Source organism: Xyrauchen texanus, chromosome 47, assembly GCF_025860055.1.
Source record: "Xyrauchen texanus isolate HMW12.3.18 chromosome 47, RBS_HiC_50CHRs, whole genome shotgun sequence".
In the NCBI taxonomy this organism is placed as follows: domain Eukaryota; kingdom Metazoa; phylum Chordata; class Actinopteri; order Cypriniformes; family Catostomidae; genus Xyrauchen; species Xyrauchen texanus.
Genome location: NC_068322.1, coordinates 15,962,172 through 15,987,657, shown reverse-complemented (window position 1 = coordinate 15,987,657; position 25,486 = coordinate 15,962,172). Strand labels below are relative to the sequence as shown.

The following is a 25,486-nucleotide window of genomic DNA, read 5'->3' as shown; positions in this document are numbered from 1 at the left end:
GAACAAAATGGAACTTCATAAATAACTGATGTTTTTTATAGGCAGCAACTTAACGACCACTCACCTGCACGTGCACAATGCTATTCACATGAACCGCATGAGAAACTCAACCAACAGTCCTCACAGTATCTTCACAGATTCAGACATTAACTTGTAGCTAAGCTAATGTTAAGCACAAAACGTGGAACACGCAAACACTGGGTGAAATAATACAGGAAATTGTTATGCATCAGTTCCATCATTTTGATGGAACTATTTTCTATTGATAATTATTGATAGTCAGTGCTCATTTAAAATATATATTCAAAATTAAGGCTGGGTATCGATACAGATTTCCCCACTTGATTTCATTCCAATTCACAAGCTCGCTATTCAATCCTGTTCTGAATTCAATACGATTTTTTCTGTTCTGATTCATTTGGGAATATTTCAGTTAGAATGTCCATTTTGTTTACATATAAGGAATTCTCTCTCAGCTGTATATTATACACAAGACCTTCTAACTTTGCACATTACAAAAATATTAACAAAAGTTAACTATGCAGTGAAATTTCACTTTATTTAACATTATGTATATAACCTAAAGTAGAGCAGAGGTGGGCGGGGCCGGGCTGGAAAGACACATGCCCAGTCCCCAATCAGCCTGATGGGGCACGCGAGGGATTAAGGGCGGCCGGTGATGACAGTTCGAGAGAGAGTATTACGGGCAGCTGCCCTGTCTCTGTTTGTGTATGTCTTTTTATTTAATTAAATATTATTTATATTGTTAAGCCGGTTCTCGCCGCCTCCTTTCCCTTTAACCCCCATACACCTAATAATCAACACAACCAATACTGAAATAAACTTTAAAGAAAAATCTCAATATTTTGAACCTTTCAAATGAACATTGCGATTAATTAGGAAATCCATGTTTTTAATAAGCCCTAATCATAATCATTATTTCTGTCTCCTGAACTCTGTCTTCTATCCCTACAAAAAGTACTTTGGTGGTGCCATGGTACATTAATACCATCAAATACTAATTATTGTGAATTGAATACTATTTAAAGTAAGCATAATATTCCTGGAGACGTAAAAACTTCCTGAATATTTAATTTGCCAGTTTCTCAGTTTCCACTCTCAAGATTTTTGAAGATATTTAGTGTAGTAGAGGACATACAGTACAAAATTGCTGACAAGGTAGAAAACTGACTAGGTTTTGATACACAGCACATGGATGGATGGATGGATGGATGGATGGATGGGTGATGGATGGATGGATGGATGGATGGATGGATGGATGGGTGATGGATGGATGGATGGTGGATGGATGGATGGATGGATGGATGGATGGATGGATGGGTGGATGGATGATAAATGGATGGATGGATGGATGGATGGATGTACATACAGTATATGATTCTGGGTGATATATAGAGTGCCATATAGACAAAGTGTATGAGTGTATGGCCTCAGTCCGTGTCTGGGTCAGCATGAACGTGTGTTTGAAGCCGTTCTCAAGCTATCTGCAGGTGTGGGATGGAGACAGCATTTCTAAGCACAGTCTCTTGACTCACAATAAGACAATGTGTTTTGTAGCAAGCAGCAGTGATTGTGATAATGATCTTGTGACAGGATAAAGCTATTAAAAAAGCAGCTGCTCTATGTTTTATGTTTCAGCCGTATAGTCACTCTACCTTAGGGCTGTTTACTTCTGAATATGTGCACTTTGGCTCTTTTATCCTTGTTCAAGTTCTGCATCAAGTGGCATCTTCTTTTGGTGTTCAATCAACTAGCTTTGGCCTGCATGTGGCAAAACCGAAAACACACAAAGAGGCTCTGAACACTGAGATAGTCCAGTGAGTTCCAGACTTCAGATGGCTAGTTTCTATTTTCCAAGGTTCACTTCCCAAGGCATTAACACTAATCCATTGGTCTTCATCATCCATAAGTTGACCCTAGCAAGTCCAACTACTGTTTGCAGTAGTGGAAGTGGATGTGCTTTAGAGCTCACACGGTTTTGGATCACACAGCAAATCGATAGGTTGCTTAGTCCTCTGAAATTGACCCCATTCAGCAGAATTACCAGCAAGAGTCATCCTTCATTAGACATTTTTGTATCAATTCAAGTGTTAACACATGTCCCTTTAGCACTACTGATAGCACGTTGTACAAATTCACGTGTTCTGGTCCCAAGGGAATCCTGGAAATATTCACAAAATGGTGAACGTGATTCTGAGTTTGCATTTTCACTCTAAAATTAAATGGTGGTTAGGTTTAGGGTTGGGCTAGGGGTTGGGAGAGGAGTAAAAAAAAACATGCATTCCTAAATGCAATACATCTAAAAATACAACTTGCTTTTAGTGCTCTTTGTGGACATTTCACCTGAAAATTGGTGCAAACACATGCCTATACGTTCAACAACACTTCCAGATTCGGCCACTGGGGGCAGTGGTTTGAATTTTGAATTTTGAATTCCTGCTCAACATAACTGTGTATTAAACATCAAATAAGTTCTGTTTGGTTTGTTATTGTGCCATGTTGACAGCATTGTACCTTTCTATGTGGATGGACAGTTACTCCTGTGTAACAGTGCATTCCATCTTGTTTAGATTTTTTGCAATGGCACCACACAAATTTGTATATGCCATTCACATTGTTCAGTAATAATCAGCTGCGCTTCATGTGGTTAGTGGCAAACAGGGTCACAATTGAAGTTGTTCAAATTAATAGTTCACCCAACAATGAGAATTCTGTCATCATATTCAGTGATACCGAAAGCCGATTGGATTCCTCTGATAATGATTGGTTATTTATGTGGAAAAAGGCTAATTTCATTTAGCATTTTATTGCATCATTTGAATATCCATTTTGATTAGTTAGTCTAATGCACGGAGCCTTGATGCTGCCAGCCACCTATGCAACTTATTCAGTGATTAAAACTCGCTTGACGCTGTAGCTTGAATCTCAATAGAATTCAACACATTGGAGAATGTTGACCTAAAACATGTGAAACATGCCCTTAAAGTCCTTTTCTGTCAACATTTGCCCATGTTTGTATGTGTCTTACAGTGGATGTGTGTGAACTTTATGGTAACTTTCCAATCGTTTGGTGGTGGGGTCAAAAGCAAGGGGGTCAAACTGTGGTCCAAGTAATTTTCTGCCTGTGAAACCAAAGATCATCACCCAGACCTGCATGAGAGGCTTTTCAAAGCTGTAGGACACCTATTAACACCTGTCTTTTTCTTCTCTCGCTTACACTCTCTCTCTCCATCCTCTCTTCCTTGCTAATTACTCCATTTAAGCACCTCAGTCATTCCCAGTTCATTCTTGAGTGGTCTCAGCAGGGTGCAGGGGTGGCCGTGTGGATGAGAGTCTGGAAGGGTAAAACTATTTATTTGAGCTTGTTCCCTCACACGTGGAGCCACTTAGTAAGCAATGAGGTGCCAGACAACCTCACAGCTGCAATAGCACCAGGGCTCCAGCCCTCCACCCTTTCTCAGGCCAGGGATCTATCTTTTTCTATGGGCTCTATTTCAACATTGTAAAACAGGGACTGGAAGACAACCAGTAAGCAAAAAAGACCAAGCAAATCCACTCTATTGTGGTTTTGTATTGTTTTTAAAGGGATAGTGAATATTCTCTCATCATTTACTCACCCTCATGCCATCCCAGATGTGTATGACTTCTTTTCTTCAGCAGAACACAAACAAATATTTTTAGAAGAATATCTCAGCTTTGTAGGTCCTCACAATGCAAGTGAATGGGTGCCAGCATTTTAAAGTTCCAAAATCCACATAAGGGCAACATAAAGTACTCCAGACAACTCTGTTAAATCCATATCTTCTGAAGTGATATGTTAGGTGTGGGTGAGAATCAGGTCAATATTTAAGTCCTTTTTCCTTTACTTTCTCCTTCTGTTTTTGGTGATTTACATTCTTCATGAATATCACCTCCTGTTGGACAGGGAGGAGAATTTATGACAAAAAATGTCTTAAATATTGATCTGTTTCTCACCCACATCTATCATATTCATTTTGACCCATTTAAAAGCAAACAAAAAACAAATGTATACAATGGAGTCAAGATCCCGCAAAGGTTTTCCACAAAGTGCGCCATATGACCACAAAACCTCCTTGAGTGCCACAAATTGGAAGCTAATTGCCTTCTTAATGTTGCTTAGTTTAGCATAAGAAGTTATTTTTGCTATTGTGAAAAACATTCATCTCTGTCCAGACTGACATCAAGCTACAAAAGTCTGGTCTGCTCACTCCTCTTTGTTTCCGTAACATTGTTATCTGGGAAACTGAGTGAGCCTTATACCAATCTTAGATGTGGCCTGTCGCATGCGTCAGGGTTAAGAAACCTGCTTGTTTGTAATTGGATTTATGTGCAGGAATGTTTTTCCAAGGTGCGACTTGTGAAATAGCACACCATCTGCTCCCTATTAAAGTGGAAGACCAATACTCGCTATACAACAAGCAAGGAAAGCCCCGACGTGCAGATCGATTGTGATGGAGGGCTGCTTTATTACCGCACAAGGGAGAAGTGTGGATTTAGTGCCATAAGACTTCTTTCTCTGTTCATTTCTGTCCTTCTACTTGATTCTTTTCAGTATAGATTTATTCTCACAGAACTCACTGAACATCTTGAGTTTTCAACTTGATCATTAGTGTTACCTGCTAAGGTAAGCATCTATTGCTTATAGTTAGGGTTAGGTCAACCAATGAGTGACCATCCAGAACAACCCAGTGACATGCTTAACAACACTCCGAACACCTTAGCAACCATAACAGAAATACAAATTATTGCTCGCAATATATTTTTGAATATCACATTCCAAGCTTTCCAACTCTCTTTTTAATCCTCTTACATTCAGAATTTGTACATGAGAGGGAGGGGGAGAAAGAGAAACAGAGAAAGAGAGAAAGAGAGAAGGCAGATACAGCTCTTTTTTTAATTGGTATGAGAGAGTGAGGGCTAGAGGGCTGTTACTTTGACAAGCTGTGGTCAAAGGTTACAGAAGGGAGATCACTCTAGCGATAAGGCCACTCTGTATGAATTAAAGCTTCAGTCCCACTAGGAAAGGGTACCGGTACTTGTGTGAGTGAATAGCACAATGACAGGCCCCGGCCATGGAGACTAAGTGCTCCCCTTTAGCCTGTGGTGTGGGGACCCACCCTTCCCTCTGACCTTTTCATCCTTCTGGTGGTTTGTGTGTTCCTTGTCTTTCTTTTCAGGATACCTAATATATATACTGTATATATATACACTGATCAGCCACAACATTAAAACCACTGACAGGTGAAGATGAATGGCATTAATTATCTCATTACAATGGCAGCTTTCAAGGGGTGGGATATATTAGGCAGCATGTGAACAGTCAGTTCTTGAATTTCATGTGTTGGAAGCAGGAAAAATGGGCAAGCGTAAGGATCTGAGCAACTTTGACAAGGGCCAAATTCATGCTGACCCCTGTCCACCACCAAAAGCGATGGACACGTGAGCATCAGAACTGGACCATGGAGCAATGTAAGAAGGTGGCGCAGTCTGATGAATCACGTTTCCTTTTAGAGCATGTGGACAGCCGGCTGCGTGTGTGTCGTTTACCTGGGGAAGAGATGGCAGTAGGATGCACCATGGGAAGAAGGCAGGTTGGCAGAGGCATTGTGATGCTCAGGGTAATGTTCTGCTGGGAAACCTTGGGTCCTAGAATTCATTTGAATGCCATTTTGACATGTACCACCTACCAAAAGATTGTTGCAGAACACGTACACCCCTTCATGTCAACGGTATTCCCTGATGACAGTGATCTCTTTGAGGAGGATAATGCGCCCTGTCACACTGCAAAAATTGTTCAGGAATGGTTTGAGGAACATGACAAAGAGTTCAAGGTGTTGACTTGGCCTCCAAATTTCCCAGCTCTCAATCCAGTTGAGCATCTATGGGATGTGCTGGACCAACAAGCCTGTCCGATCCATGGAGGCCCCACCTAGCAACTTACAGGAATTAAAGGATCTGCTGCTAATGCCCTGCTAATGCCTTTTTGTGCAACGTCGGTCCAAACTCCTGTGCTTCATTGGGGTCACTCGTTCAGGTTGGTCTGACACCCGGGGGTGAGAAGGACGTTGGCTATCATCTGCAGCATTTTGGTGGACGGACATGTGGTCAGTTTGTGGCCACCTGCTCAGTCTGTGCCCAGAATAAGGGCTCAAATAAACCTCCTGTTGTCTCGTTGTTCCCTGAACCCCACCCTGGTTTCCCCCCATCCCCCCTTGTTGATGGCTCCCCTGTCTTCACTGTTAGAGGCTGCTTAAAGCCAGGCACTGAGGGGAGGGGTTACCAGTATATAGTGGACTGGGAGGGGTATGGCCTGGAGGAGAGATGCTGGGTCCCAGCCCGGAAGATCCTGGGCCATTCCCTTATTGATGATTACAACCTTTGGCAGGGCTCTCACTTCGTCTGAAGCACATGGGGCTGTCCTGGAAAGGTACTGTCAGGACTCTGGATTAGAGATTGGTTAGTTTTGTTTTGCCTTCCCATGTCCTTAGTCCTAGTCTTAGGCCTCCACTGTTGTGTCTACTGTATCCGGACAGCTTGCCGGTGTTATTGACCCTGCCTGTCTACCCAGTTGAGATTGTTTTTCTTTTCCCCTGGGACTGTTTGCCTTGATCTCCATGGCCTCCTGCCAACCCAGGGCTGGTCAGCCCTGTCTGAGAAGCATCATGTTCCTGAGTTTCCCTTATCAAGTTTCTTGAGTTTTTGCCTTGAGATCAAAAAAGCATGACTCTAACTGTTCTCCACACTTGGGTCTTCTGTCAGTTTGTGTTGTGACCAATCTTGGAGACCAGCTAAGACCAGAAAACCTTCTTAGGCTGGTTCAAGCACTATTTTTATCAGGTTATGGCATTTTTTGTCAAGACTATGCTGATTTAAAGCTGACCTGCTGGTTTCCAGTCAGACCAAGCTGTTTCTAATCTTTTTTTAGCTGGTTTTCCACCTAGAACAGCTGACAAGTGCCCAAAACCATCTAAACCCAGCAAACTAGAACTGCCTAACCAGCCTAGGAGACCAGCTAAAACCAGCAAACCATCTTCGGCTGGTTTAAGCATTTTTGTTGTTTGTTTTATTGTCTGCCAAGACTGCAAATGTTAAGATGGTTTGCTGTCTTAGCTGGTTTAAGGTAGTCTAGCTGGTCTCCCAATAAGGCAAATCTGGGTTTCAGATTGTTTTGATGGTTGCACACCTAGACCAGCTGACAAGTGCCCAAAACCCTCCAAAATCAGCATACCACCTGACCAGGCTTGGAGACCAGCTGATCACTTAGAAAAGTAATAGCACACCTCTCCTCCACAAGCCTCATGATTTGAGGTATCATTCGTGTCCGAAGACCACACAGTGCTGAACAAGTTAATACCTAGGAGACTGTTAAAATCCCTTGCCCTAAGCATGAGCAATAATATTCCTTTATTTAGCAAGTACAACTAATGTGTGCTCTTTTTCTAGAGATATAAATACTGGAACTTGCAGGTCCTGTCCTCAGCAGACCTGTCCTAAACCACAGCTGTCATTCTGTAGAGTGATACACGACATGAACAGATGTTCAGACAAATGGGACTGTGTCATTGCAGTCAGTTGCTCCGTACTCGTTCATCTCATTGTAAAATTCTCTTTACTCTAAAACCCGCTGTGTATAAGAATTAGTTTGGACTGTGCTATTTTGCAGCTTTATAATGGACTTCACTAGGTCGGTCCGCTCATGGGGATCGGGTGGTGGTCAGAGTCCAACCTGATGTATTTAAGTAAAGCCATTTAATCTGGCCACATTCTCCCCACACACAGCCCCACCAGGCACAGCACTCTCCCTGTGACTGACGTGGCACTCTGACACCTGGGTTCCACCACTGCCGGCAGGCGTACGGCTTGGGCACACCTGCTCACCACACACATGCATATATATACACACATAATACAATGCAAACATTTCAACAGTTAGCCCAACATTACTAGCTCCACGCGACTTAATGAGAAAGAATCTGAGGTCTACGTTTCACCTCAGATCTTTCCGTCTCTTTCTCTCTCTCAAGAGGGCATTTAGAGCTGCCCATTAACGGCCAAAGTGTGGATTTTCTTGTGAAATAACGATTGTGCCCTCCACATGGTTCATGTCTAAATACTCAAGAACACTTAGTTAAACATGAAGCCAGTGTATGGCAATCGAAGTGGGATTGCTTCCAGCTGTGTCAGACCGAGTGCCACTCCAACCAACATCCAGAGTGAGAGATATTCATCTGAACTATTTCTTTATTGATGGTGTGGCTTATATTGCCTATATTGGCATTTGTGCAAAGTGGTCAGCCCTTCACATTCCTCTTGTGGATGCATGATCTCACTCTGTTCTTTCAGATTGCCATCTAACCACTCTGTGCCATGGAGGTGACCTGGCAGATGACTGCTTTAATGTCTCCGATAGTTTATTTTTACAGTGGAGGAGTTTGAGCTGTAACTCTTCAGAAGTCCACATTCTCCTCAAGATTGGCTTGGATCTAGTTCTGTGTCTTTCTGCCACAGATGAATGTGTCCTATTGATACAGTTTATTGAAACAGACAGAACTAACACTGTGAGCCACAGGGTAGCTCTTTGAGCCTCATGTTCTAGGAACTATTACTTCTTCTAATTAACTAAAACATATGAATATGTGCTGTGAAATTCAATAACCAAAAATTATGTGATCAGCAGAAGCTCTCAGTGTTTTATAATATGCAGGTCCCTGAACACTACAGAATAGATGAATGGAAAGAGTAATTTAGTTGACCAAGTTGTTCCTAGAATTGATTTAAACCTTGAAATTAATGTTTTAATGGCAACTCGTTCTTCTTTCAGTACTTCTGGATCTTCTGGGCATTCGGTGACACTTACTGTATGTAGGAATCCCAGAACAAAATTCAAGTGTCTCTCCAAGCTGTATTTCTGTTGTTTTATTTTATTGTATTGTATTTTTTTTTTCCATGCATATTTACACACTCTCCACATACATTGCATACTTTAAAGATGAATTGCTGTGGATACATCTCGATGGGTGTATGTGGCACACACTACATTATGTATTGATTAATCTGTGTTTAAACTGTTTGTGTTGAGCATAAAGATGTATTGTTGTGGATAGATCTTGAAAGTGTTCCTTTATTTATTTATTTTATCTGTTTGTTTTGCATTGGATAATTGTTTGTATGTTTATTTTTTTATTGTATTTTGTAAAGGTCAATGTAAACTGTCACACTGCATTTATTTATAAATTAGGCTAATCTGTGTTTATTTATTTATTGTGAGCATACTTTTAAGATGTGGTGTTGTGGGTAGATCATTAAAGTTTATTTATTTATGTATTTATTTATTTATTATAAATGTATTTGTTTTGCATTGGACATGACAGTTTGTTTGTTTGTTTGTATTATATTTTTTAATAAAACAATTATTTTGTAAAGCATATTGCAATGTGCCAAAGTGCCTTTTTTATTCATTAATCTGTGTTAAATATTTTTGTTGAGCAGATTTCAAAGGGTAAATTCCCATATCCCATAAGTAGACCCCAGGCATCAAGTACATGTTTCTCATTAGTATTACTCAGCACTTGTTACATAAATACACAGTAAGCACATTTTCATGATCAACATATGCAGGCTCTAATGTGGTTATCAGTCAAAGCAATAGGAAATGACACGTCCACTGATCAATACCCCTAGAACCCCCCAAACAAACATGTCGCGTGAGTGTGTGCTTTAATTACCGGGGAGGGGAAACAATGTGATGAAGCTTCTCTCCAGTAACGGGGTGCAGAGAGAGAGAGAGAGAGAGAGAGAGAGAGAGAGAGAGAGAGAGAGAGAGAGAGAGAGCGCTCTGGATGTGCTGAAACTGTTCATCACTCACACTCAACAGTTTATCACACACACACACACACACACACACACACACACACACACACACACACACACACACACACACACACACACACACAGCAGAACAAGCTCGGACCTTATAAAACGTCCATCCCAAATCCTGGAATAATGAAATCAGACATCATGTGGATTTATCAAGCTCTTCTGTGTGTCTTACTGTCCGTGGAAATTGGTAAGTGCTCAATGCGTAATGCAAGTTTAAATTGCGCTTTATTCGTTCACTTTGCTGTTCATGCTTTAAATCATTTGGAATAGGGAATAACTGAAGGGATAAAATGCAGACACGTTAGATTGCATAGATTAATGAGGGAAAAGTTACATTTGCTGACTTTTTGGAACGTTGTTTTGCGCGAATCAATAAATCGCATTTTAGTTTCCAAACTAAATATTGAGGATCTTGCTATTTCATGGAAAGTAAGTGATACTGTTGCTGCAAGGTAGTAGGTGGCCAAATTGTGCTCAATGGACATTATTTTCTGTCTTTGATCTGAGTCTGGTTAAACTGCTGATCTCTTTTACCCTCACTAAAAATGTACCATGGTAACCACTATATTCCGCAACTACTGTTATTGCTACTACTATTACTACATAATAATAATAATAATAATAATAATAATAATAATAATAATAAAAAGAGAACGTGTTAGTAGTAGCCTCCACAGTGCTCCAATAACTAATTAATTAATTACTTATAAAGCAATACAATAAATGTACAAATATACTTCATGTATATTTTTTTTAAGTAGATTCCATCAATTTCTGATTTTACAGTAGAAATGTGGTAACTAAGTTATTTAGGATACTATGGTTACCATGGTCAATTTTCATAACAGCTAGGTCAGTTAGCTCAGGCATATTTTATGTTGCTGATGAAACTGAGCTCATCTTTTTTCTCCTCCTTATATACTTTCAAGCATTTGCTCTATATGATCTCCTTCTGTATACAGTTTACCTACAGGAGGGTTCATTTGAGTTTATATCAAGTATTATTAGAAATCTAATAATCTCACTTGCCATATTAAGAGGTAAAACACCCAACTTTGGGGTAGAAAACTAAAAATGCAATGCAGAGAAAAATATTGGGGTCTTTAATTTACATTCAGGGGACCATAGTCTTCAAACTGTCCTCATTGACACAACTGTATATTTGGTTTGGAGTTGATTCCATTGATTCTCAATCATGTTTCAGTCTCATAAACTAAAGCCTGGAATCATTAAAACCATCACCTAGCCCTGAAGTTTTTAAGTGGTCAAGGAGCTGGGATGCTAACTGTAATGTTGTAGGTTCAAACCCAGTGCTGTAATTACCTGACTTTGAGGTTCATTATTTCATAAAGTGGTCAATCAATATAGGCTTTTTCAATGATGGTTTCTTAATTTTTTGCATTTCGTCTCTCCGATCTTGAATATTTTGTTACATTCTGGGTTAAATCCCACAAAATGAATTAACTTAAGAAGTGTATTGGATAAAAGTAAGCACCAGCTAAATTAGTTATTTGTAATCAAGTCCTGTTCCAATGGAAAAATGTATGCATCTCCAATGCACTATGAAAGCATTACCAGAAAACAACCAGAAAAGATACACATCACAGAGCGAGAGAGAGCCCTGAATGGACTCTCTGAAGTGGGCGTTATCAATGTTCTGTGCAACATCTGGACAGTCCCGTATCTCCCATATTTCACCATTGCACCGGACCAGATATGCTGTGTAAACAGAATGAGAAGTTCTTCAAACTTGCGCCGAAACAAAGGAAAGGAAATAAGTGAGTCAGCTTGAAACCATTAATGCTGATGTTTCACCGATGCCCGTCATCATTGCTACCATTTCACCATTATCCGCAGCAGTTTCCCTCATCATTTAAGGAAGACATTTAGCCAAATCTAATAAGCAGGATGGGAGATAAAGATGCCCCGGTCAGGCCAGGGAGAGGAATTTAAAGAAGTCTAATTGGAGCGCTGAAGGAAAAGATCAGTGTTTGAAAAGCAGCCTGATGCAAGCCAGATGTGTTCCGATGCGGCCCAAACATTAATAATGTGTTCTCACCAAAACCACCTCAGCCACAGGAGTTCGGCAGGAGACAGGCAGCTGTGCACCACTGTGCACGTCTGAATCAAACTGAGGGTTGTTAGCTTACACTGCTGATATTCAACAGTTGCAACAGCAAGAAATCACTTGATTATAAGGGCACAAGGCCCAGCACTACTGTGCAGAGCTAATGGGAGATGTATGGAGTGTCTTAACTTGTTTAAGTTCAACTCTCTGCCATTTAAAGTCAACATTTAAAGAAATAGTTTACCAAAAATTGAAAAATATCCCCCATCCACACTCAAACCACTTTCTTTCTTCTCAGGGACCACAAAAGGAGAAATTCTGAAGACTGTGATGTCCGTTCTTTTCCGTGCTATTTCAGTGAATGGAGGATGACACTTTAAAGCTGCAAATGCCACCAAAGTACCATGAAGTTGTCATAAAAGTGGGCCATTTGACTTGTGCCTTAAATGTAAAGATTTTATCGCTGTTTCTCACAAACATCTAGCATATGGCTTCTGATGTCTTGGAATAGAATGCATGAGTCATACTGATCGCTTTTATGATACTTTTATGATGCTGTGCGTCCTTTTTAGAAGCTTGAAAGCTGCAGTGTCAATTCAGTGTAATTGTGTGGAAAAAGTGAAATAGTCTTCAGAACTTCCCCTTTCGTGTTCAATAGAAGAAAGTAAGTTATATAGATTTGGAATGACATGAGGGTGAGTAAACGATGACAGAATTTTCCATTTTGGTTTAACTATTCCTTTCAGAGCCCGTGCTTGAGATTTACAATCATACTCAAGACAAGGGAAATGTTGAAGCTCATATCATGTCCTCCACCAGAGAGATTATGGATATGTTTTTGAGTGGGAGTAACATGTGCGCTTTACACATGTATGTAAGCTGACTTTGGGAGTGTCCTTAGACCACCGGAGCACAGTGAATTATGATACACACATGTGTTTGTACATGTGTGTGTAAGAGCGGGGCCCCTGTCTTTGGCCTCTCATTCATTTCTGCAAAAGAGACATTCATAAGGGGAGACAGCAAACCTGATTTCACTAATGCTATAAAAGGAACATTATTGCTGATGGCCCCACTGAAAAGACCAGAATTGCTTATCACCAGCATAAGAACCCTGCACACTCACGACAATGTGCTTCTTCATTCTCTGCTGAAAACCTAAAAGAAGTTTAAAACGGCTGAGCAACGGCATACTGTTTGTGAACATTCAGACACCCGTTCTGCAATTGCGGGAGGCATTTGGAAGTACATGTCAATATGAGGATGCTTAAGACTACATGTAATACATCAACTAATATGACATTAAAATGCGTTATGAATGACTTCATGCCTCATTGAATGAGTAGAACTCGAGAACCTGAGATCAGTAAAAGAAGTGCTTTTAACCACTCGATGATGATTTAAAGCAGTATATATATGCTGTAGACTAGATAATGTGTAATTTGTCATGTTTACCTTTGGCATTCATGGAGCTAATGCTCTAACATGCTACACTGCAGATTACATTTTGTTATTTAATTTATTTCTAACTTATGATGACACTAATACTACTGCAAAGATGGGTGTGTAAAAGAGGGTTAATTGGTAGAATACAGACAAAAGAATGATGATTAGAGAGGCATACCTTACTATAGGAAGATAAATGTAAGTTCAGTGTAAATGGCTTTTAGCTACAGATGGCACACAACTGAAACAGCATATCAAACAGAGTGAATGGGCACTAAAGAGTATTTTAGTATATTTGATTCCTTTTGTAGACTAATGAAACAAAAATTTGCATGACATGTTTTTGAAAAATGTCTTTATGCAAATGTTCATTCAGATGTAGGTAAGTTTGCACCAGTTCGCAAATAATTCTGCACACCGATGTGTTCATGTTGACTAATCTTACCTGACTAAACATGAATTAGCTGTCAGCCTCAAAGTAGGTGGAGCTCCAGGTCACACCTATCGGTTACATGAACCAATGTCAGTAAGAAGGTGTTAAGCACCACGGTAAGAAGTTTTCCTATAAGTTTGCCCTTGAAGGCCGCTACGAACCATCAAAATAAACTCAAAAACACCTTCTTTTTGGCCATGTTTTGTTTTAAACGTTGCACCAGTTCATTCTTCGATTTCTGTTGTGTTGTAGGTGCTGGTACTCCAGCATGGGATTACTTTTCTGTTAATGTATGGCCGTTCTCACATTATGCATGTGTATGTATGTACAGTATGTATTAGGCAGGTGTTTAATGTCTGTGCATCTTTTGTTCAGAGTGCAGGAAACAGACGTTGCAGAGGTATCAGAAAAGTGAAAACACCAGGCTGCTGTGTACAGACTGTACAGACTCTCCACGAATCAGAAACCTGTCGTTGGATGACTGTGCACACAAATGCAATAAGAACAAGAAGTCCTGCAGGTGATAAGCATCTTAAAGACATCAGCATGCAATGCATGAGAGCCCTTCATGTGATCCTCTTGCATCTCTGTCGACTCACTGTTGTCTCTGTGCTTTCTCTGCTTGTCTCCTCACAGGGCATTCTACTTGGACCACATAAACAGGAAATGCCACATGCTTCCCTTCGACCGTTTCTCTGAAGGTGCGCAGAGAGAACGAAAAACCAATTGCGACCTTTACGAGAAGAAAGGTAAATATTTCCCTTTGAAAAAGTTGATTCTCATTGGCATTTTACTTTTTCACATCTGATATTTACTGGAAATGTTAAGCTGTAAATTCAAGCAAATGGTGGTGATGTTTGTTTAGAGCGCTGACCTGAAGTGTAAAAGTGCTCCCTAGTGTTTCTGGTATGTATACATTTAACTACTGTCAATGTAAACATGACATTCTGCAGAGATGCCATCAGCAAACTGAAAAAAAAAAACGGCTTAGGCCTGCATGTTTTTCCATGCTTTTTTATGCTGGTTTGGTCCTGGTCTAGCTGGTGGACCAGCATAGCAGTGTTAATCACCATCAAAAATAAATACTGCTTGACCTGCATAGTTACAGTAAGTGTTCCTGGTTAAGCTAGTTAAGAAGTCTGGTGGGGACACCGGCATCCAAAACACAACAGATGCTTGTGACCAGTAATGCTGCTCTTTTTACTGGGGGAGAATAAACATCAGATAGACATTTGTTGACGTTAACAAGAAGGCGTATGTTTATGTTTCCAGCAAGAGTTGGTCTTGAAAAATTTTTAATTATGCAGTAATCATCTGTAAAAATCTTGTTTGGAGAATTAAATCACCTCTGGATGTCAGAAAGATGTGTAATCAGTAAACAACATTTACGGTCTGAGATAATCTGAATAGTTGTGTGCCGTATGTTTTCCACAGACTATGTGAGGGAATGCATCATTGGGTCAGGTGTCAACTATAAGGGGAGACGATCGTTCACGAAGACTGGAATTACCTGTCAAGCCTGGAATATGTCCGTCCCACATGAGCACAAGTAAAAACTTTTTGCTTTCTCTCTCTTTGACTCTTTCTTTCTGTGTCTCAAACTACCCAACCCTCTATAAAGCCTAGCACACACACCACATGACAGAAGCGAGCTGCTCTTTTGTGTTTTAAGTCTGACTAGTCAATGACTAAAATCCCAGATTGTAGCCAACTAGCAACACATACCCATAACCAACACTCGTTGTGGGTAATTCACAAAGAATGAATTCAAACAAAAGCACCATTTGTTTGCACATGCTGTATGTGCTAATTTAGTGGCAAGTTCACTAAAGGAATTATGCAGATCAGGAAACTCAGCAAAATCTGTGCTGAACGCTGCACTGCGCAATTGCGATCAAATTGGAGGTCTGTTTCTCTTTCCGTATCTTTAACCTAATGAAAGTCTGCTTGACAACACCATGCATCTGGATATATGCCAGGTCAAATGCTATTTTCCATCATTATTTGATGAATTACTGATGCCATGATCAGTATAGATAAAATTTAATTTACACTGCTCGGTATAGTGCATTTACTTGCAGGGTAATAGCACAAATAGGTTTGAATAAGTCTGCAATGAATCTATTTACATTGCAGGCATGGCAATAATAAAGCAACTAAATTATAGAAAGTTTTCATTGATAGAGATACATTACTATTATCAGTGAAAACAGAAAGGTTCTTTTCTTTTTCTTTTTTTTAGCAAACACTTTATTATAATTGAAACATTAAGCCATTTTATTTATTGAAGTATGTGTAAAAAAAGTCTCCCTTTTGAAAATATAATAAATAGAAAAAATAAGAAAGCTTACTGAATTGTAATAATAAACCGAATTATAAACATGATAAAAAAAATAGCATGTAACTATAACATGTTACATAACTAAAGCATAGTTTACTATGCACAGTGTTTTCCATCTCAGTGCTGTTTGGCATGTCAGGGCTGCTACTGTTTGAGAAGTTTGACTTGACTTCATCTGTAACGCTTTAAACTAGAACATTGTCACTAGAATTGAAATCGGTCACATCAGTTTTGATGTCTGCACTCCGCTATATCAAGGGAAGCCCAGTCATTGCACGCGCGCGCGCCAGAGAGAAGAGTAGATCATGATTGTGAGCTTGTTACACTCACACGAAAGTGCAGATGAGAAGCCTCTAGCCGTTTGTGAGATAATCATTAAATCGGCCTCAGCAGTCCTAAATAGGTGATCACTTGGGCGTCCGCCGAAATATCTTCATGGGAGAAGTTACCATGGCATTGTTCTTTCCCTGCTGTCCGTGACCCAGTCCGAATAGACCAGTTGAGAAACACTGCTTTAACTCACACACACACACTCACTTATGTCAGACCCCCTCAACTCGCTTCTCTCTGACATTTTCTCCGCTGCACGTGTGTGTGTGTGTGTGTGTGTGTGTGTGTGTGAGATGCAAGTTGACGAGTCTGACAGGCAAACAAGGAGGAAAGGAGATGTGCATGCGCATGTGAGATTCTCGGTCCAGTTGCATTTTTTCTCAATATCTTAAATAATCAAATGTACATGGTATGATAACCATCAAATTCAAACCGTGGTATACCGTGAAACCGATATACCGCTGCAACCCTACTCAAGATATAGTGCTATTTCAGCATTGATTTCACCTGTTTGCTGGTGGTTAATGAATACGACAATACCACAAGCAAAATTGGCTGTATTTCTGTATTTTGAGTAGACACAGATATTATAATAAGTTTCAAGCTTGTTTGAATACTGGCTGACCTGCCTTGTCTTTGTCAAGCAGGCAAGAAACAATGAGCAACAGCTATTGAAATTGCAAGAGGAAGGTAAAAAAACAAAAACCTGTAAAATATTATGAAAAATACCAATATTTTGTCTTTTTTAGTAATGCAAAACGGTTCAAAAATGGCTGCCATGGAGTCCTTCCTCCATGTTGTTGTGAAGTCAACTCTTGCATACTGTAGCTATGTGCATAAGTTTGTGTTTGAATGGAATTTCAGAATCATAGCAACACTCCGGGAAAATCTGAGAAAGATCTTGTAACTGACGCGCCTAGACTGCAAAGTGTGCAACATAATGCCACCATCACAACCAAAAAACAAGACAATTTGAGTATTTAAATGTGCGTAGGGTGACGCGCTTCTGTCTTGTAGTGTGTGCAAAACTTACCTCATCATCTCAATAAGCTTCTCATTTGCAGTTTTCATATGGTCTTCGACAGCTCACAGTTTGCGCAATAATCCTCACTGTTCCTTCGAATCCTCTTTGTTAGTCATTAATCACTTCTAGCGTATTGTCTGCAATCAATCGTTTCAGGCAAGATCATTTGACATGTCAACATTTGGAACAACAACAGAAGTTAAGTGGTATTTCACGGAGTGATGCCTTGACTGCGCAAACATGAGCCAGGATGGTTATTACAGTCAAATATTGCCAGTTAGCCACATTGTTATTAGCTCTACGAGCTGTGCTGCTTACAAGCTGTATACAGATATTAGAGGTGAGCGAGTAAGAGAAAGATTCCAAAGAAAGAGAGAACGAGGATTTATGGACTGAAGTCATGTTTTGTCTGCCCTCCAGCTGAGCTTACAAAGCCGCAGACACATTAAAATACGAGCAACATTTGAGACTTGAACACAGATGCTAATCCAGACCCTCTCATCCCTACGGATAGCTGTACTCGCAACAGCTCCAACTTCGATCCTGCTTCGAACCCGTCTCCTTTTCTTGTTCTCTTTCTTTTCATGTGATAAGATCTCTTTCTTTTCTCTCAGACTGCGACTCACATTTCTTTGGAAGTTTCACTCTTATCCACAATCTCGTCTCCACCTGTCCCATCAATTCAGCCAAGCCAATTTGGGGGCAGCCTTGCTGAAACAAAAATATACAGCTTAAACCAGTCTAGGCTGGTTTACTGGTCTCCCAGTCTGGTCATGCTGGTCTCTTGCTGGTATTAAGGGGGTTTGAGTACTTGTTAGCTGTTAAGTGTGGGACCAAAACAGAAATCTGATATTTGGCCATAAATGACCATATGTAAAATTATATATACAGCATTTGAGCATGTATGCATATTCAAATTCCACTATTATTTGTTTAAAATGTATGTTACTTATGTAAAAACTGACATTTCTGTAGTATTATGAAATATATGTTACATGTACAAGTATGTGACTTTTTATATCAGTAAAAACCATACATTAGCTAAACTATCTGAGCACAGACTTGACCAGCCTGGGAGACCAGCTAGACCAGCTTAAACCAGTTTTAAGCTGGTTTAGATGCGAGAAAATGACTTTGGATGTGGAAGTATCTTCTCAAATCTAAGAGTAACACTTGTAAACAAAGTCTGGGATGTGCTATGTGGGCAGATTATTTGGTAACGCAGTAAGCTACGTCATTGTTCAGTGGAAACATTGGGAAGCCCAGTGTAAGCAAAAGTAGCGCGACTATATCTATAAATCACCATAGCCCAACTGCTGCCAGGAATTTTTGCTAACCTTCATATGTAGGTTTCCAAAAACACAAACAAAATAGATGATTTCCAATAAGTGACCCATTTCCGACCCATTTGACTTCCTGGTGTCGAAACAAAATATCAAACTTGTGCATGTGACTGGAATTAAAGGTTGAAAGTTTCCGTTCGGACTGCGGAAAGTGCAAGAGCGTCTGTTTGCAGCCTGAGAGCAATAGCTGGCTAACATCTGTTAGCACAATATCATTAGCTGTAGAGATTGCAGGCCTCATGTGGAAGCAACACAAGAACCAGATGCAGAGACACAGTGTAGTTCAGCACTACAGGTCTTTCGAAACCCGTTTGTTTAATCAAGGAGTTAATCTCTCTTGTTTTTGTTTATATGAAATCCTTCGCTCCTGGTCTGGTGCCATTTTTACAGTTTATTTTTGTGTTTTTATCGAGATAATATTGATAGTAGACTCAGTTGGGGCACAATGAGGGTGATGTGATCCCCCTGCTAGAAAATCCAGCTAAAACTGGTTTTTCATGGTGGCTGAGTTTACATGGTCTGCAGAAGGTTGAAGCGGGTCAATTGTGATCTTTAGCTGGTCTAGGTGGTTGACTATTAGTTGTTGGGACCATGGACAATTTTGTAGACTATCTTGGCCTAAACTGGTGGGGATCTGGTTGAGCTTGAAATGGTTGACTGGCTTGACCACCTTAAAGACCCCATTAAATCAAAAGTTTTGTGACTTTTATTCAATTTATGTCAGCTTTTAGGACATCTATTTGCTAGCATACTCATAAAATACATAATATACAATATAACAAGTATATGCACAATTAGTCAAAGAAAATTCTGTTACCTGTATGCTTTTTTTTTTGGTGGTGTTAGTAGATAACAAAGACTATATAAAGCACTTTCATTGCATCTTTTTTTTTATGTGACCTAACTTTTTATGTGTAAATGTTGACTGAGACTGAACATTCTGCCTAGCTCTCCTTTGTGTTCCACAGACGAAAGACTGAAAGGGTTGGGACAACATAAGTATGAGTAAATGGCAGAATTTTCAGTTTCTGTAGCTTAAAGGATATTTGTTTAAGCTGGTATGGCATCAGTTTTCCAACATCCCACCTAATTCTCTCAGTGCTCAAAATACAGTGTCATTCTGAATTGACTGAATTGCCAGAGCACATAAGATAAAATCTTTGTGAGTTGTCAACACTGTTACTCTCTCTCTCTCTCTCTCTCTCTCTCTCTCTCTCTCGCTCGCTCGCTCGCTCTCTCTCTCCCTGTCTTTCTGACTATATTTATCAATCAGTTTCAAGCCTGCTAGACACAAAAGGTTTGACCTGCGTCAGAATTTCTGCAGAAACCCGGATAATGATCCGAGTGGTCCCTGGTGCTTCACTGAACTCACTGAAACTCGCCATCAGGAATGTGGGCTGCCCCAGTGTTCAGAAGGTTAGACATTACCCCATCAATATAGCTTTAATGCTGTGGGGATATGTTTCTCATTAATTCACAGATGTGTGTTTGCTTGCATGTTTTTGATCTGAGAGTACAGTATGTCAGTGTATTTTATTTGTGCTTTTATACACTGTAAACTATTTTGTCAAAGGAATCAAAAATATACACTGGCGGCCAAAAGTTTGGAATAATGTACAGATTCACAATGTATAGTCAGGACAGTAATAACGTGAAAAATTACTATTTCAATTTGAAAACAAATTTCAGATCTACTTCAAAGTGTTCTCATAAAAAAATCCTCCACGTGCAGCAATGACAGCTTTGCTGCTCCTTGGTATTCTAGCTGTCAGTTTTTGTAGATACTCAGGTGACATTTCACCCCACACTTCCTGTAGCACTTAGATGTGACCATAGATGTGACTGTCCTGTCGGGCACTCCTCACACACCTTACAGTCTAGCTGATCCCACAAAACTCAATGGGGTTAAGATCCATAACACTCTTTTCCAATTATCTGTTGTCCAATATCTGTGTTTCTTTGTCCACTCTAACATTTTCTTTTTGCATTTCTGTTTCAAAAGTGTTTTATTCTTTGCAATCCTCCTCTTTACTGTTGTACATGAAACTGGTGTTGAGCAGGTAGAATTCAATGAAGCTGTCAGCTGAGGACATGTGAGGCATCTATTTCTCAAACTAGAGGCTTTGATGTACTTATCCTCCTTGTTTAGTTGTACATCTGGGCCTTTCACCTCTCTTTGTTAGAGCCAGTGAAGACGTTTGTGTACACCTTTGTATAAAATCGTTATTTTTGGGGGGCAATTCCAAGCATTGTGTAGCCTTCATTCCTCAAAAATAAAACAAATATTGACTGACAATTTTCTAGAGAAAGTTTAAAGATTTTCTTTTTTACCATTTTTGACCTAATATTGACCTTAAGATATGCCAGACTATTGCATACTGTGGCACCTCAAAAACAAACACAAAGACAATGTTAAGCTTCATTTAATGAACCAAATAGCTTTCAACTGTGTTTGATATAATGGCAAGTGATTTTCTAGTACCAAATTATCAATTTAGCATGATTACTCAAGGATAAGGTGTTGGGGGGGAGAGTGACTCCATCCAGGTCTCCTAAGCAACCAAATTGGCCGGTTGCTAGGGAGGGTAGTCACATGAGGTAACCTCCTCGTGGTCGCTATAATGTGTGGTTCTCGCTCTCGGTGGGGTGCGTGATGAGTTGTGTGTGGATGTCGTGGAGAATAGTGAGATCCTCCACCTGTGCTACGTCTCCGCGGTAACACACTCAACAAGCCACATGATTGACAGTCTCAGACACGGAAGCAACTGAGATTCATCTTCTGCCACCCGGATTGAGGCGAGTCACTACGACACCATGAGGACTTAAAGCGTTTTGGGATTTGGGCATTCCAAATTGGGGAGAAAAGCGTAGAGAGAGAAAAAAAAAGGATATGGTGTTGGAGTGATGGCTGCTGGAAATGGGGCCTGTCTAGACTTTTTTGAAATAGTGATGGTGCTGTTTTTTACATCAGTAATGTCCTGACTTCACTTTGTGATCAGTTGAATGCCACTTTGGTGAAACAAAGTACCAATTTCCACCTGAAACAGCAAAATCTGTACATTATTCCAAACTTTTGGCCACCTGTGTACCTCAAGTGGTAACATCAAAATGATATGATTTTATTCAAGTTTTCAATTCATCTTACTCCAATGAGGGTAATCTTTTAGAGTCAGATCAGCTTTGCTTCACATTTTCACCTTTTAGAGTGTAAATTGGCACTTATTGTACTGTTTGATATTGCCATGCGTGTGTTTGGTGTTTGTAATACCTGTGTATGTATATGTGTGTGTGTGTGTGTGTGTGTGTGTGTGTGTGTGTGTGTGTGTGTGTGTGTGTGTGTGTGTGTGTGTGTGTGTGTGTATAGTGGTGTGTATGAGGTGTAACGGAGAAACATACAGAGGACCCGTGGATCACACAGAGAGTGGAAAAGAGTGCCAGAGATGGGACTCACAGAAACCTCATAAACACACCTACCAGCCTCACAGGTACACACACACACACTTGTGCACAAACACACAACAAGCATCACTGATGTGCACAGATCGGGGGCCCCTGCCCCTTTCATTCACAAATCTAAAGTTGCCCTTTTGGTCGAGGGGAGATTTAAATTGAGGTGTCTTTAAGAGCACATGCTACAGCAGCATCCCCTGCTGACAGTCCTTCAGCCCCCGTCCCTGCTAAGGTCTGTGCACATCACTGACAAGCATACACACACATCACTGATTTGCAATTCTGTCTTCTTTATGTGTATTTACAGGCATATTGATAAAGGCCTGGATGACAACTACTGCCGTAATCCCAATAATGACATACGTCCGTGGTGTTATACGATGGACAAAAACACTCCTTGGGAGTACTGTAACATCAGTGTGTGTGGTCAGTTCACAAGGCCTTTTGGCTCTGTTTTGTTGCTTATAATGTTTGCATGATGTTATAATATGGATTCATGTTTCAGGTTGTATCTCAGCTAACAAACTTATGTTCTTAAATGTTTTCCAAATGTTACCCTGTGGTTGTGGGAATGTAAAAATGTCTTAACATGAGTAGAATGTTATTTAAAGGCTAGAATCCCTGAAAATGTCTTGTGAAAATGTCCAGAAAACTTAATTTGCCAGCTTCTTTATTAGTTTTCATTGTGGGAATTTGTTTTTAAAGAAATGTAGTTTAAAGGACATACAAACAATATTATACTAAGAAAGTTATTATACTAATAACAGCATAAAACTCTTCCATTACTGTTATTTTAACATTTGTTTCTAACCTTTACATAGCATTAGCCAAAAATTCCCTGGTTCGTCTAGGTTCATCCAATAGGAAGCTGCCACCTCATGGTATAATATCCAAGCATGTATGTTTTAGCTCGAGAGGAGAAGGAGAACTGAAGGGAAACAGAGCAGCAGGAGATGAGAAGAAAAAGGGAGGAGGGTTGTGGAAAGCTGGAGATGATATATAGATATATGTAGAAATATACATTATTTGTGGCATAATTATTATGCAATAATTCCAGAATGTTTTCGATGATTAAGTCATTAATGGCTTTATAATTAAAGGACTTTTTGCATCACTGAACAGTAATGTAAACCAGTTGTATTAGCAATGAGAGAATTTTGGCATTTGTTTATTTTACTGTCATCTGAATTTGAATTAAATTAAAATCAAGACCATTAGCACTATTACATAGTTTTTTTTAATGACTGTAAAGATGTACTCAAATTGACCTGTGAAAACGTACCTCATTCCTCACGTCTCTGCACAAATACTCCGTTTTGTGTGTGCTTTGCTTTGATTGAATATACTGTGTATATGCATGCATACATATAGGGAAGATTATATACAAGTTTAAATCAAACTTATAGTATCTAATGCATTTGGAAGAAAGTGGTATTTAGATTAGCTCAGAAATTGTATACAGGTGCACTGACTTGCTATAAATCTTACTGTTCATGTTTAACTTCTATGGCAATCTTTCCATGGAAAATACTGATGCTTGAAATGCTTGGCATTCTCTATATCTCTCTTTTTCTCTCACAGACTCAGATAATGACATAGAAGTGGATGTTACCACCTCTTGTTTTCGGGGTCAGGGAGAGGGGTACAGGGGTACATTCAATTTGACCCCTGCAGGTGTGACCTGTCAGCGCTGGGATGCCCTGTTTCCCCATAATCATTCTTACACTCCGCACAACTATAAATGCAAGTGAGTCTCACTTCACCACTATTTTATCAGAACAGTATCATCAGAAGTGGATTTTTACATTTTCTGAAGACAACTCGCCTCCATAATGCTAGGGTGTTGTGGGTGGTTGCCAGGATGTTGCTATGAAATTGCTAAAGTGCTCCAAGTGTTTTTTTATTGAGTTGCGATGCAGTTATCTGCATATTCTGCAATGTTTTTAGTGGGTAGCTATGCAGTCGTTAGCGTGTTCTGGGTTGTTTTTAGTGTGTTGCTATGCTGTTCTGCATTGTTTTTAGTGGGTTGCTACGCAGTCGCTAGTATGTTCAGCACTGTTTTTAGTGGGTTGCTACGCAGTCGCTAGTATTTTCTGCATTGTTTTTAGTGGGTTGCTACGCAGTCGCTAGTATGTTTTGCATTGTTTTTAGTGGGTTGCTATGCAGTCGCTAGTATGTTCTGCATTGTTTTTAGTGGGTTGCTATGCAGTCTCTAGTATGTTCTGCATTGTTTTTAGTGGGTTGCTACGCAGTCGCTAGTATGTTCTGCATGGTTTTTAGTGGGTTGCTACACAGTCGCTAGTATGTTGCATGGTTTTTAGTAGGTTGCTATGCAGTCGCTAGTATGTTCTGCATTGTTTTTAGTGGGTTGCTACGCAGTCGCTAGTATGTTCAGCACTGTTTTTAGTGGGTTGCTACGCAGTCGCTGGTATGTTCTGCATTGTTTTTAGTGGGTTGCTATGCAGTCGCTAGTATGTTCTGCATGGTTTTTGGGGGTTGCTACGCAGTCGCTAGTATGTTCTGCATGGTTTTTAGTGGGTTGCTATGCAGTCACTAGGATGTTCTGCATGGTTTTTAGTGGGTTGCTACGCAGTCGCTAGTATGTTTTGCATTGTTTTTAATGGGTTGCTATGCAGTCACTAGTATGTTCTGCATTGTTTTTAGTGGGTTGCTACGCAGTCGCTAGTATGTTTTGCATTGTTTTTAGTGGGTTGCTATGCAGTCGCTAGTATGTTCTGCATTGTTTTTAGTGGGTTGCTATGCAGTCTCTAGTATGTTCTGCATGGTTTTTAGTGGGTTGCTACGCAGTCGCTAGTATGTTTTGCATTGTTTTTAGTGGGTTGCTACGCAGTCACTAGGATGTTCTGCATGGTTTTTAGTGGGTTGCTATGCAGTCGCTAGTATGTTTTGTATTGTTTTTAGTGGGTTGCTATGCAGTCGCTAGTATGTTCTGCATTGTTTTTATTGGGTTGCTATGCAGTCGCTAGTATGTTTTGCATTGTTTTTAGTGGGTTGCTACGCAGTCGCTAGTATGTTCTGCATTGTTTTTAGTGGGTTGCTATGCAGTCTCTAGTATGTTCTGCATTGTTTTTAGTGGGTTGCTATGCAGTCTCTAGTATGTTCAGCACTG

At 40.0% G+C, this 25,486-nt stretch overlaps 1 protein-coding gene across 1 annotated transcript in view; it reads left to right on the top strand.

The window, feature by feature from the left end:
* Window positions 1–10,001: 10,001 nt before the first annotated feature.
* The window catches only part of LOC127639153 (hepatocyte growth factor-like), a 31,436-nt gene continuing 15,951 nt past the window's right edge, over window positions 10,002–25,486 (top strand). Inside the window, exons 1-8 of the mRNA XM_052121028.1 lie at window positions 10,002–10,108; window positions 14,244–14,388; window positions 14,505–14,617; window positions 15,303–15,417; window positions 20,180–20,322; window positions 22,271–22,391; window positions 22,664–22,782; window positions 23,938–24,103. Coding sequence (XP_051976988.1) covers window positions 10,045–10,108; window positions 14,244–14,388; window positions 14,505–14,617; window positions 15,303–15,417; window positions 20,180–20,322; window positions 22,271–22,391; window positions 22,664–22,782; window positions 23,938–24,103 — 986 coding nt within the window. The 5' untranslated portion in view covers window positions 10,002–10,044. The remainder of the gene's footprint in view (window positions 10,109–14,243; window positions 14,389–14,504; window positions 14,618–15,302; window positions 15,418–20,179; window positions 20,323–22,270; window positions 22,392–22,663; window positions 22,783–23,937; window positions 24,104–25,486) is intronic.